This window comes from Rhyacophila brunnea, unplaced genomic scaffold, assembly GCF_057557595.1.
Source record: "Rhyacophila brunnea isolate RB1 unplaced genomic scaffold, BYU_Rbru_1.0 scaffold_13, whole genome shotgun sequence".
NCBI lineage: Eukaryota > Metazoa > Arthropoda > Insecta > Trichoptera > Rhyacophilidae > Rhyacophila > Rhyacophila brunnea.
This window is the reverse complement of record NW_028232785.1, coordinates 282,716-297,993: the sequence shown is the minus strand read 5'-3', so window position 1 is coordinate 297,993 and position 15,278 is coordinate 282,716. Positions and strand designations below refer to the sequence as shown.

The window sequence follows — 15,278 nt, the reverse complement described above, 5'->3', positions numbered from 1 at the left end:
TCGGAGTAAAATAACGGTGTAGAGTGATTGCGGTGAGCTCGTGCTCAGATCAAGCCGTGATCTGGTGGCTACGACTACCGATATAGTGTTGATACCGATATAGTACGAGTCAAGAGTGACCAGTGGCGAGTTATGGGTCGTCCTCGCTATTTATACAAATGAAATCAACACAATTACAAAGAGTCATTGTCGCAATTAAATAAATCATAATAGACACTGTTGATCTAAGTTATGACTAAGGAAATCACTTCCGCCACTCTGGTTTGCTTTGACAACAAAACATAAATATTGAAGTGTATCATATTTGTAATGCTGAGTGGTGTGAATTTCAGCGTTGCGACAGTTTAGTTACCGGGGTGCGAATAATTATTTCTGCATTGAGAATTGTAATGTTGCCCCAACGGTTTTATACCTATTTGGAAAGCGAGATCTTTTTGACTTGTAAGAAGTCAGATATTTTCCGAAGTTATTTTCTTTTAATTAATTAATTATATCAAGCATGGAAATAAACGAAATTATTAAAAGCATGTAAATATAAAAGTCGTAGTATAACTTCATTGCGGAAAGTTTTGTTTAATTTTTTTCATCTGGCAATACAAATAAACCAAACATGGCCGACATAATTGTTAAGTCGAGACGTCAAATTGTCCAATTTATTATAAAAACATGCCGGAAATAAAATAAAACGACATGGATTCAACGGAAAATAATGCCGGCGAGATCGTATCGTCTTATTTCGACGGAAAAGTCTGCCGGGCTTGCCTGGAAATGCACGAAAACATGTCAAATGTCTTCGACGAAGGCGTAAACAACATCTACACGTCTGTCACTAATATTCAAGTAAATATTGACTAATTAGTCAGCATATATAATAAAACTAACGTGAATATTGTAGAATAATATCTTAACCTAAGATCCGCAGCATTCGATTTGATTTTCATAGTTGATTTCTTTTAGAAAATTGATTATTCCTTAGCCCTCGTATATCAACAAAATATTTTTTATTTACATCCCTTTTCACCCGAATACGTAGTTAATGTTCATTTTAAGTAATCAAACAAAGTAAATTATAAATTTTAAAGATTGTATTAGTTACTTTTTCATTGTTTATTAACTGATTGTATCATTATTTGATTGTTAAATGAACATAACCTCGAAATATCTTTGGTCTGTTGATAACTTAAAAACACTAGCCGAATATGCAATATAAACTGTTAATTATACAATTGTAATGTAGAAAAATGATTTATTTTATAGGTATGTCGTACTCACGCAAGTCGAGGACTTACTGTATACCTGACTCTTGTTTATAAAGCATTCATTCCCCCCCACCACCCACCTTAGAGCAATAATATTAAAGAAACAGGGTTTTGGCCGGCTACCTATATGAAGCACAGTAGAACCACAGTTTTATTATTGTTAACTTAACTATAAATTAATGTTATACCATCATCTTGCTTCTCAGCACGACTATCACGTTTACACACAACACAGTCAACCATATTTTCTACTGAATTAACTAAAAATATTTACCGATAACTTTATATTTCGCACCACAAAACAAAGCACATAAGCCAAACCAATATTTACCGGCTTCACGTCTTAAAACCTAACCCTTTTATTCATATGTCTTCTGTCTCACTCAAACACATATTGCTTCTCAATTCCCAGGCATTGCCGGAGGACGGCTTGCCATCTTGGATATGCTCCACCTGTGTTCACCGCCTGAAGAGATTCCATTTTTTTCGAGAGCGATGCAGGAATGTCCGCAATGCTCTGGATGCCTTCATCAATGAACAGGGTGGCTATTACAGAAGACGACAGGTAGGAATATCTTCCCATTTGTCGCCTCTTGATACCAGTGGCGAAGGGTGGAGATAGGCTGTTAAGATCCGTCATAAATAGTCCACACTAAACTTTGTCAGTCATACGTATATTTTTTCATTAAACTAAGACTGCATATTGTAGATTGATAGTGTTGGTTAGTTTTTTAAATTCAATTAAACCCTGTGTAAATCAAGTCATGATAGATAATAGTCAAAAAATTTTCATCTATCTATAAATTATCTAAAAATATCTCAACCAACTAAATTAAATAAACCAACGTCAAATGGCTGCGACTCACTACTTGCTACGGTAGTTAGCTTTGACATAAAAAAGTCAGGAAAAACTGTCCATTGTAGCCACCAATCTAACGAACAAATTGTTTTTGGTCAACCTGTATTTTTAATAATAACACTATGTTTATTTTATACCAATCGTAAACAAGGATCAACACGATTGAATCGTTGGGTGTAATTGCCTATAATGTAAAGACGATTGGTCACGACAGTCGACATGGATCTTTGGACCTGGTTGGATCAGCAATCGTAAACAAGGATCAACATGATCGAATCGTTGGGTGTAATTGCTTATAATGTAAAGACGATTGGTCACGACAGTCGGCATGGATCGTTGGACCTGGTTGGATCAGCGCCTCTGCTGGTGTAGTTAAGCCATTATATAGAATGTAAATTTTTTTACTGTCATCTAAATTCAACTACCTGCACTAAAAGTATTTTGGAATCAATGATTTGAGTTACCCCTTCTCCACACGCCATGTATATGCAGCCGCGCATTGTGCACGGCCGCCTTCCATGATGATATAAACGTGTAAGAATGAAAAGATTTTAGTGCCATATTTCCTTGTCCCGTAGCGATGCTGCACAGGACTGATGTGGCAAACATGCATCTTAGTGCTTAAAGAAAGATTTTTAGAAAATAAAAAGAATCTTTACTTGTCCTGCCGTCATTTATCTTTAATGACATGAAGTGTCCTCTGTACCCGTGTACTGAAACTCTGCCGAAACAGGTGTTAGGAGTTGAAAGTGATGAAGCTAAGGAGGGATCGGAATTATTCCGTCCTCCATATGACACAGCAAAGTATTTTAATCCAAAAAATTGAACATGCACCATAAAATGTTTTATTTAAATACTTAATATCATTTTTTTCTTTTCAGCCGACAAAAGACTTCTTCAAAAACGAGAGAGACAGACTGAACGCGTCCGAAAACCTTACGCTATCTTACTCAAACACTCTTTCAATAGACGTCACGTCGTTATCCACGCAAAACGGCGAGAATGTAACCAATTCTAGCGTCAATTCTGCGTTTTCAACGTGTTTAGAGTACAGCGTCGAAACGCAGCACAGGAACTTCTGTCAAAATATGATTAAAAGTGATTTAAATACGGTAAAAGACAGCGTGAAAGACCTCAAGTACGAGATAAAAGACAATTGGTCCGATGAAAATCATTACGATGACAGCGAAGAGTTGTACGCCGTCAAATTGGAAGAGATGGATTTAGATTATGACAATTTGCCGCTGAAAATTAAACGTGTCGTGGATGACGATGCGGATTCTTCCAATTACGAAGAAGCCGACGAATTTACACCCAAGAGTAAGCCCCTGAAGAAAAAAATAAAGCTTAAGAGGACCAAAATTGGCAAGTTGGAGGATTTGTTGGCGTCTGAACCGAGCGGAGTCAGGAGGAATAAGAAGAAAAAGGACAGAAAGAAGGAGAAAAAGAGAGAGAAGTTAAAGATTAAAGATGTCAGTAAAACTGTCAAATGCGAGTCGCGGGACAGGCCTGAAATCAGCAGCAGAATGGTACTGGAGACTGAACAATATAAGGTGGGAATCAATTTGGACCTACAGTAAAAGTTCTACGCTTAGTTCAATATTTCTAATGTTTATTTCTATAATATCAATCATAAATGACAACACAAATAACAAAACTCTGACTATCAAAGTGAAACTATTAAAAGAATTATATTAAACAGTATTTTTTCTTGACACTCGCCTATTTGTACTTGGCTGAAGATTTGACTTCCTGAAGAGTTTCTTTCTGCTGCTTAATGTAATGGTAAAATTCAGCAAATGAGTATATCGTGTTGAATTGAACAAGTAATTCCGATTATATCAACTCAATAGAACATCAGCTGTTTCTTGTATCTGGTCATTTTAAATTCATCTGAGAAAATACCCATTCGGTATAACATTTAGATGTTATGCTTAAAATAAATGAAATTAACTTGAAAATATTTTTCGTCTCTTTTTCTGGGAATTACTTAAATAACTGATTTCTGAAGCCATTTCTGTGCAGCTGCGTCTTTCGAATTTCTCGCAATCAGATCAATAGAAGGTTTGAGTGAATTAAATTCTTCATACCTACATCAGCGCATCTATTCTATACACAAGACTGCTTATGGTTGCTACGGCAGCTATCGAGGGTAATTTTGTATCAAACTATTAGCACTTATTGTAACAATTACAATAAGTTAGTTGTAATTGTTACAATTCGTGTATAGAATAGATGCGCTGGTCCATATCTACTTCTTCACCGTATTCTCTATACTTTCGAAACTTCATTCTTCATGGTTATGTCTTATTTGTATTTGTTGAATAATCGTGAATTTAGCTGTCGGGACAATTTATTTTTGCTTAAAAAGCGGGATGTCGTCTGGCAACACTGAGTAAAACACTATTAATTCTAAATCAAGGCTGTATTCTGTGAGGACCAAATGTCGTTTGTTCAACGCATGCATGCTCCTGTATGGCTGTGAGGCATGGCATTTTACCAAGCTTCAAAGGTCTCTAATCTTGAGCTTTGAGAATCGATGTCTCTGCCGAATCTTAGGCATACATTGGTACAATCGCGTTACAAATATCCGAGTTTTTGAATGGACACGGCAGCCCTCGGTGATTAAATTAATCACTAAGAGACGCTTCACAGGCTTTCGGATGCATGGCCGTTCCTCCCTCATCCTGTAATGGTGCTACAAAACCAATCTATGCCCTGCAAGTATCACATGGTGGGGGACGTGAGACGTGGCGACGGACCTAAGAAAGTGGTGCAGCCATGTGCTTGCCCTACGCCCTAACACTGAGATGTGACAGGGTGAAGTTGTGATAGACGAACGGCATGCGGTCCCTTAAATCCACCCACATCCCGGCTTTCATGTTCTATATAATAAAATAACGATTGTTTTTATGAAATTTTCCTCTTCTTCCTGTAGGTTATTAAGCTAAGCCGGGAAGAGCTGGTGATGGAGATGGTGATTGCGGAGAAAAGCGAACGCTACGTGAACGCACCCTACAAATGCCAGCTCTGCGTGAAAGGCTTCAATTACGAAGACGTCCTTCAGAATCACATGGCAAAGCATTCGCCGGTGAGTACTTATTGTGTTGCATACTTCAGAATCCAAGGACTGGTCGATTACGATGTTATATCCTTGCAATTAGGAGCACCAGTGCAGGTTTTAATTAAGCAGCTCTTCCCTTTCCGGACACATTTTAGGACATTCCCAGAGGTTGTGGTTTGCGTTCTGTATTTCTTCGCCACATGGACATGTCAAACGGTTAACAAGATCAAGCTCATCGAGCCTGCCGGCGAAGTGTCCAGTCAAGAATTGTCTGGTGTAATGATCTAAGGTCGAAGCGGTTATCTCCATTCGCCTAATAATGAAACATCAAAACAGACTAAAGATGGTGGTGGGAAATAAATGGTGTGCGGCCACGATATGGTGGGAAGGTGAACTCTAGATAGTCTTGCACGCGTACCCCTGCAGCCTTTGTAGCCCAGTGTGTAAGGCACTGGTCTTTGATCCGGGGGCTTCGGGTTAAATTATATTTATGTGATTTTCTTAAAGCCTGAGCATTTGTATTTGTTTCACTTCTATTACTACATAATTACACTACTGTTTCACTACACTGCTGTTATTACATTATGGCCCCACATTCTGAAGCGGGCCTCCAGGCTATGATCTTTGAGTGGCCCCCATACCTATCACTAGGGTCTGCAGTGTGACTCATAAGTAGCGTTTTCCAAATGATGTTCGAGGTAAAATTAAGGGTATTCAATGTATTTTAAACATTTTTTTTGTATCTTTGAATAGGTACATCTATTTAAATTATAGAGTAGTTCAGTATCGACAAACAAAAATCAAAAATTGCTTCGGACGACCACATATTTTAAAATGCTAATATGTATTCACAAACTGAAATAGCGCAGCAGGCAGTTTTTTTTACTAATAGAGGTAACTTAGGATGTGTGTTTATCTCACTTATCTGGTCAACCCGGGCCCCCAGGCTACAGCCTCGTCAGGTCCCCCATTATGGGGGTCATGGTCTACGTATTAAGTCAGTTCAGTTTTTGAATTGAACGATTGTACAGTGTAGTTGTACATATTATATTCATGTAGTTTGTTATTTTTCTTCTTCGATTGGCAGCCCTGAAAAGAAAATGGCAGCTCACGTTGTGATCGCTTTGGTTACATAACCTACGTACGCCAGTGGCGAAGGGTGGAGGTAGGCTGTTAAGATCCGCCATAAATAGTGCACATTAAACATTTTCAGACATACATATTTGTTTTCATTGAAATAAGACTACAATTTAGAGATAGTGTAGGTTAGATTTTAAAATTCAATTAAACCCTGAGAAACCAAGCCATAATAGATATTAGTCAAAAAATACATGTCTATCTATAAAATATCTAAAATTATGCAATTAAATCATACATAACTTTGAGTATTTTATAGATAGAATAATATTTTTTATTTATTATAGTTTGGTTTACGCAGGGCTTAATGAATGAACCAACAATATATGTAATATGTAGTTTTAATCCAACGAAAACAAATAACAATGAATGAAAAATTGTGCACAATTTTGTCATATTGCCCAAATTAGACCAAATCTATTATGGTTTCGTTTAGGCAGGGTTTAATTTATTTTTAAAAACTAACTAACACCATCTGTAAATTGTAGTCTTAGTTCAATAAAAACAAATACATATGACTAACAAAGCTTAGTGTGCACTATTTATAGCGAATCTTAACAGCCTACCTCCACCCTTCGCCACTGACGTACGCATTTCTCGGTGTTTTGTGATTATTCATCTTGGTTAACTCATTTAGTGCCAACAATGGCGACTGGCGCGTTTGGATTACTTGGCCATTAGATATAATTAACGTATTATTTAAATGTGGTAATTAAAAAGTAATTAAAAGGTTGCACTGCCTATATAAAATTGACAAAGGATTGATAACTTAATGGATAAAGACACTTTTGATATTTGTGTTCGAATTACACACAGTCAAAAGGTATGTTTCAGAGTTATTTATATATTGTCTGTTCCGATTCCAGGAGAACGGCGACCTCGAGTGCGATCTCTGCCACCAGTATCTGCCGTCCGCGGTTTCGATGCGCGGCCACAAGAAGTCGCACTCCACCAAATACCAGTGCAAGCGGTGCCTCGTGGTGAAGGCTTCCCGCCAGCATCTACTCGAACATTACACGTTACAGCACGAGGGGACGCCCAGGACTTACATCTGTAACGTATGCGGGAAGACTTTGACGTGAGTAACGTTTCAACATGTTATAAATCATTGAACATCGTTGAAAAGGATTGGTTTAGACAGGGTTCAATTGCATTTTAAAAACTAACCAGCACCATCTGCAATTTGTATTTTTAGTTCAATGAAAACAAATATGTTTGATTGACAAATTGTGCACTATTTATGTTGAATCTTAACAGCCTACCTCCACCTCTCACCACTGATTGATACTAAAATTTCGACTGACGATTGTTCCAGAACCACACATCGCACAAAATCTCTAGAAACCGCTATACTTTTTTATTTAATGAGAATTTTGTCTGTTTTACAGGAAACGCACCATGTTTCAGAAGCATATGCGGATCCACTACCCTTCGACCAAGATAGCCTGCGACAAGTGCGGGAAACTCTTCAAGACAATAGAAACTCTCCGGGCACATATGCTGTGAGTTGTAATCCATTAAGGCTATACTTCAGCTGAGGCATGGTCTAAAAAGATCATGACTACGCGACGCGCAGATTGTGCAAACAACGCATGCCGAACAAAACATAATTTGTCATAAAAATTCAACATGCGTCCATTTAATGTTATGTTTATTGTTATATTAGTGATAATAATAATATATTCATTGACATGTTTTCTTTTTCGAGTACATACGTAACGTTTTTTAGTCATCTTTACACGATATAAAAACATATTCCTCCGACGCCATCACAAAACAAATTGACGGGCTCACATCTTGACTATCACTCTCCGATTGGCAACGAGTGCAAAATTTTGTTCCACCTATTGTTGAAAATTATTTTCCGTTTCACTGATAAATCAGATTCACGTGTCAGATGGCATCCATACACAAGGCATGATGTGATATTACATGGGATCTCCGCAGATACGCATAGACGTTGTTACCACTGTGATATTCCGATGCGGAAAAATGCAAAAGACATTCGAGAAGGGACTGGGCAGGTGTACGCCATTTTTATTACCAACCCATAACGTAAACTCGTGTTTAAACAAATGTAATCGAATAATATATTTGCTACTTTAAAAACTAGCCTCAAAAAATACTAATAACGTCTAGTGGGTTACATGTCAATTGTACATAAAACATTTCACCGTGGCACAGTTCGCCATGAGCTTTCGTATCGGAAAGAGATGACCGTATACTATACAGTCTCCAATTTTATTAGATTCAATATGAATATTAATTCAATTTTCATAGCTGATCTTGGCAAAATTCATGAATTCAAGAATGAAACCTAACCTAACCTAATCTAACAAATAATCCAGTATATCGGCTATTTTCAAAATTAAATTTGTACATGTCAGATAAAAACATTCAAATTAAATGGTTACAAGTAAATTGTACGTAAAACATTTCAGTGTGGCACGGTTCGCTGTTAGCTTTCTATCGGAAAGAGATGACCGTATACTATACGGTCTCCAATTTTATCAGATTCAATTCAATTTTCATAGCTGATTTTGCAAAATTCATGAATTCAAGAACGTAAACCTAACCTAACAAATAATCCAGTATATCCGCTATTTTCAAAATTTAATTTGTTTGCTGCTGGCTTCCTGAAAAGTGTAAACCGACAGGAACTGTGTTTTTATTTAGACATGAATTTTATGTCAGTACTATACGACCCAAAGATGTTGGACGGTCTTTAATATACGGCCATATATTTTTGATACAACATTTCACGGTGAAGTGTGATACGGCGAACTGCATATGTACAAGTTTCTGGACAAGCGTCTAGTGTGCACTATTTATGTTGAATCTCCACACCGTACTTCCACCCTTCGCTGTTGCAGGCCATTACATTATATTAGACCTCTCCTCCCCCGCTTATGACGTAACGTCATATATGGACGAGCCATTATTCATTGAAATAATGTAATCGTTTCGCTGCTGAAGTGCAAATATAATATCTTTATACAGTACGCACATGCGTTACTTAATATGTTTATCAAAACAATTCTAAAATACGCCTTTTGTATGTTTGAAAAGCCACCACGAGGACGGATCTTTGACGTGAGTATAAAGTTGATTATATACCTGAACGTTGCACTGCTAAAATTTGCGCCGACGGAGTTTTTCATCCATTCATCCATAAGTGGAAAAGATGCTAAAGTGAAGGTCTCAAGTTTTGAACTATATCTCTCAATGTTTTGTCCGTTGCAATACTGCCTGATGATGCCAAAAGGCAAAACCTGGGATGCTAAAAAAATCTTATGAAATAGTACAAATTTGCATTTGTAAAAAGTCACCACAAATGTTGTTTATATTTCCTTAGTTAGAAGCTGGCTCGAGAGTGGGTCGATTGTTTGGGCCCCGTATCTGTTGAACTATGACCTTATGGTAGAGTGAGTCCAAAAGAAATTTTTGAGACTGACTTGGGGCTGTATGGATACTATCCGTGACTTTATCCAACTGACTTTCTCTCAAATATGCTTACATACTGTAGTCTAAACGCGCAAAGATATCCATGTTTGGCCATGTATTTTTTCCGACTTATACGCGGTGTAAATGAGAACTCTGCCTGATAACTGTCTTAGAAATCGATAGCATCAGTTGTTTGTTCTCCCAAGGTGCAGAATTAACCGCCCATTGGTGATGCCAATTGGGAGGGCAATAACTCTGTTCAAATCGCTTCGGATGTTGATATATTCCACTTACGTGAGAATGAAATTATAGGCGGGTGTTGTTTTATAAATTCTTAAAATAGGCTCTACTTAGCTCATTCGGTGTACTTCCGTGTATCTACTTTATAATTTTTGTATTTACTCTTTAAATGTCATGTTGTGCACGTCTTTTAATTTGTAAAGTTCACTACTTATTATGTAAATAACTAAATTTGAATTTGATTCGTTTTGTTGCTGCGTTTGAACACCATGTTCGATTGTTTGTACAGACGTCATGCGGATGTGAAGCGGTACGCGTGCGACCAGTGTCCGAAGGCTTTCCGGTACGCGTCGCTTCTCTACACGCACAAAGTTACACACATAACCACCAAAGACTACTACTGCGTCGAATGCGATATGAAATTCAAGACACAGTCCAACCTGAAGTTGCATCTTAGAAAATCTCTAAAGCATATAGATCCCGACATGCTAAGGTAAGATACAATGTCTTCCATGTATGTATTTAACTTGGTGATTAATCGTTGCAACACCACCTGTCCTGATCCAGATTTCCCTCTGATTAGCGAGCGGCAAAACGTCGAGAGCGTCGACAGCTTTAAATACCTGGGGATGAGAGGTGAGTAGGAAATACTGTCACCAGTTTGTGTACTCAAGTCTCGGCATGAAACTACCCGTACTCAGTACGTGTGGCCCAAGAAACTTGTTAAATAGCTCTGGACGTTCACTGAAGAGCAATCAAGTGCTACATCATATCCATACTAGTCTACAGAGTCAAAGATATCAATAAGAAGACTGGCTGTAACGGTGTACCGTGAAAATATCCTCGGCTGATCATATTACTAATGGTGAGGTTTTACGATCCTCATAGTCCAGTGCGTAAAGGCTCTCGCCTTTTGTCCAGGGGCACCGGATTCGATTCCCAGTGAGGTCACAACAGATTTATGTTTTTTTTTCACTTCTATTACTAATTACACTACTGTCATTGGGCTGCATGGCCTGTTGTAGTGATAAAAAAAGATAAGTGTTTTAGGTACTGTTCGGTTATCAGGAATACTGTGGAGAACACATTTTGAAAATACCCGATATACTGGATTATTTGTTAGTTTGGGTTAGTTTAGGTTTGGTTATGTTTGGTTAGGTTAACCTAACAAATAATCCAGTTTATCGGCTATTTTCAAAATGTGTTTTCCGCTATAATCCTGATATTCGAACAGTACCGTGTTTTATTTAGGCATGAATTTGATATACAACTATCTGTTTCTCATACAAAAACTCACGGTGATATCGTGAACTGCATATGTACAATTTTCCGGATACACTCCATATGGAGCGGCATCGAAAAAATGAGATAATACAATATCTTCTCGTTCTTTCCAGGTTCGGCTGTCCCCAGTGCAGCCGGCGCTACGACGACGAGAAGGGCCTCCGTCATCACATCGAGTGGGTCCACCTGCGCCTCAAAAACTTCAAATGCCTTAAATGCGACATGCAGTTTGGATCGCAGGACGGTCTCAGGAGTCACATGAAGAAGATACACGAGGGAGTCAGGCCCGCCAGGACTCACACATGCGACATCTGCAACAAGGCTTTCAGGGTGAGTCCGAATTTTAATCATATCCATACAGGGGAGGGGTATGTTATCAACGACGGAGGAATCACGGCACTATTCTAGATGTAGATCTGTTCAGTATACAACACATTTCCATAACCATTGCTCTGGATCAATCCATTACTGGATGAATGCTTCTCCAAGCTGATTCCATTCCTTTCAGATACATTGAGTCCTTTCAGAGACATTATATTAACTTTCCAAGTAAATCTAAAGTTTCATTGAAATGCTTACAGTTTTTGACAAGACGCGGGTGATACCAGTGTGAAGTTTGCTACAGATGAATCTGCAATGCCAAATGACTAGCAACATTATAGGCCGTTTACCCGTGCATGATTTTACTGTTGGCAGTTGTCACCATTTCTGTCCTTCACTATACCAACTTTAGAACTGGGGAGAAAGAGACAGCAATGACAGTTGAGTGTATCATAGCTCGACGTACGTGTATTATGCTATCTCGCTCACGGGCAGTTAATGTCAATAATGTTGAAAGGCAAGTCGCGATGATCTCATCGCATGCGTTCGAACTTCGAACAGGTTTCTAGGAACAAGTTTATCGGACCACACGTACTGAGTATGGGTAGTTGCATGCCAAGACTTGAGTACACAAACTGGTGACAGTATTTCTAACTCACTTCTACTCAACATGCACTTTTTCTTGCTACATTGTACCATTTTATATAAATTTGTATCCTTTGATTAATCTTGTCTGGTGTCCGCAGGCGAAAGCAGTCCTCGTGAAACACATTCGAGTCCACACAGGCGAGCGGCCTTTTGAGTGCGGTGAATGCGGGAAGAAATTCGCGCAGAACAGCACCATGGCGACACACATCAAACTCGTCCACCTGAAGATGAGGAGGCACGTCGGATTGAGGCGGAGCAAGCCCCAGCACGCTGATACGGATGCCGTCTTGCAGAGACACTCGCAGTTTATCACGTACGAACCGAACGGAGAGATCAACTCATAAGGATTTCATATCGGGAGATTCGAAGCCAATACAAAAATAATGCATTAAGATTCTTTGAATTTGTATTGTTTTATATTACTAAGACTGATATGTATTGTTCACGGTTGACATGAGACATCATCCCGCCCAAACTATTCACCGCTACTCAGGATACAAGAGCTTGGAAATGGAAGCCCCAAAATAGATTTTAAACAAAATGTTTCCAAGACAACACTAATGATAAACTGCTTTGCTCATCGATCGCAACTCAAATCGGGCAGGTCAACAACTACGTTCAAATTCTAATGTGTTTAAGTTTTGTACTATTCCATTTGAGTCGTTTTTTGTGACCCGGGTTTGCCTTTCGGCATCTTCAGGCGCTGTGTACACTCACCAAGGCAAACACACACTGACAACGCTCTTAACTCATAAATGCCATAAAATTTATGTCTAAATAAAACATGGTTCTTGTCAGTTTATACTTTACCTTTACAGGAAGCAAACAAATTTTGAAAATAGCCGATATACTGGATTATTTGTTAGGTTAGTTGTTAGGTTTTACTTACTTTATTGTATTAATTTATTGTATAAGCTAGAGTTAAGAGTGTTCATTGTCAGTGTGTGTTTGCTTTGGTGAGTTTACACAGCACCTGAAGATGCCGAAAGGCGAAACCTGGGTCGCAAAAACGACTCAAATGGAATAGTACAAAACCTAAATCCGTTCAAATTCCATCAAGTACCTTCGGTCGATAGTATTAAAACTATGTTCAACATCTTGAACAATAAAAATGTCAATTATTGGAGGTATGTGTTACGAGATTGTTTGCAGAACCAAATTGTGCATGGAGCTCATTTGGGCGCCTTCAGATTCAGAAGTAACTTTTTATTGTCTCGTATGAGTATTCAACCAATGTGCACTACCAGTGCTCATGTATGCATATGCAACATGAATTGTAATATAAGACAATTCCAAAAATTACGAGTAGCGTAACATGGCATGGAAAGGTGGTTGTTGGGCATAAAGAAACGGTGGAAAGACCACAAAACAAAACAATGAATAAGGAGACAGATGCGAGAGAGGTCGCCAAGCTGAAGAAACGGCAATTGGCCGGACATGTTACTCGTGAGTGGATAGTGAACGACTACTGGACTCTCTAAAACATGCAGGATCGACATAGTTATTATGTTTATTGTGTAGTGAAGAAGTATTTACCGAGATGGAACTAGAGTAAGCCTTCATCTAGCAGCGGATCGACCATGGACTATTGTGGAATAACTGTAATACTGTGAAACAATACCATGATTATTGAAGAATACCTGTGCGTTCCAGTGAATTCTGTTTGTCTCAATACTGATGCAATCTGCTCCCGATAATATTTAAAAGGGTTATCAAATTAGTTCTATAGATTTTTAAAACGTCATAGTAGCCATATTTTTTTTCTAATCCGCACCAAAATTAACATTTGTGTTCAGTATTGTTTGGCAAATTATCATGGAAAGATACACAGCGTATACAAATTGTTAAAATCTATTACAAGAATAATGAATCTTTTCTAGCTACGTTTGGGCATCACGTGAAATTTATGCTCAAAATAATCGATTTCCAGAGCTTACTGTTAAGACGATACATCAGTGAAACGGCAAATAATTTTCAACTATAGGCGCGACGAAATTTTGGACTCGCTGGCATTCGGAGAGAAAACGTCGAGCTGGGAACACGTCAATTTTTTTCGTGTTGGCAACGGGGGTATTAATTCTTAAATCGTGTAAAGATGACTAAAAACGTTACCCATTTACTTGAAAATGTAAACATGTCAATGAATATATTATTATTGTTACTAATAGAACAATAAACAACTTTAAATGGACTCATGCTGGATTTATATGACAAATTATATTTCGTTTGGCATGTGTCATTTGGACCTGCTATCCGCGCATCGCCTAGCCACGATCTTTTTAAACCGTGCCTCAACTGAGGTATAGCCTTAATAATTTAATTAGAAAATTCTAGTCAAATGTAATGTTTGCAATGTTCAGATTCTAGCCCGTCAAAAACGTAAACGTACTGCTGAAAATATCAATGTTGCGAATCAAAGTGTGGGTGAAAATTCAGAACAATCGATTACACGTCGTTCTCGAGAACTTGGAACTTGAATATTCTTCATAAAGATTAGCATTTGAAGACGTATAAAATATAGTTAACGCGAGAACTCAAACTGAATGACTGTAAGGTACGTACAAAATTTTACTGATTGGGTTTTATAGTGACTCGAAACAGACCCATTATTTCGTGAAATTAAACTTGCTTCGTGAATAAGCACAATTGTCGCATTTGGAGTGATGACAACTCAAATGCTATTCTTGAAACACCTTTACATACACAAAAATTAACAGTTTGGCGCGGTTTACGGTCTGGAGGTATAATTGGACCGTATTTAAAAAAAAATTAAAATGGCAATGCGTTTACTGTCAATGGAGAAAGCTCAGAAACATGATAACTGATTTTTTTCTGGCATGAATTAGATGATTTTGATCTGGATGTTCCAACAAGATTGTGCAACATGCCATACAGCTTGTGACACAATCAACTTATTGAGAATTAAATTAAATAATTACAAGATAAAAAGAACTTTTTCTATACAACATTTTTAGATTTTCTGTTGAATCATATAAACTTGACTTGACTAGCTTAAACGACC

At 37.9% G+C, this 15,278-nt stretch overlaps 1 protein-coding gene across 1 annotated transcript; it reads left to right on the top strand.

Annotated features, from left to right (window-relative positions):
* Positions 1 to 606: 606 nt before the first annotated feature.
* Positions 607 to 15,278, top strand: LOC147076058 (uncharacterized). The gene is made up of 9 exons (XM_085941552.1): positions 607 to 840; positions 1,672 to 1,824; positions 3,000 to 3,671; positions 5,057 to 5,209; positions 7,186 to 7,397; positions 7,708 to 7,821; positions 10,293 to 10,496; positions 11,401 to 11,617; positions 12,355 to 15,278. Exons 1-9 carry the CDS (start codon positions 691 to 693, stop codon positions 12,598 to 12,600), a joined length of 2,121 nt encoding a protein of 706 aa, XP_085797678.1. The 5' UTR covers positions 607 to 690; the 3' UTR covers positions 12,601 to 15,278.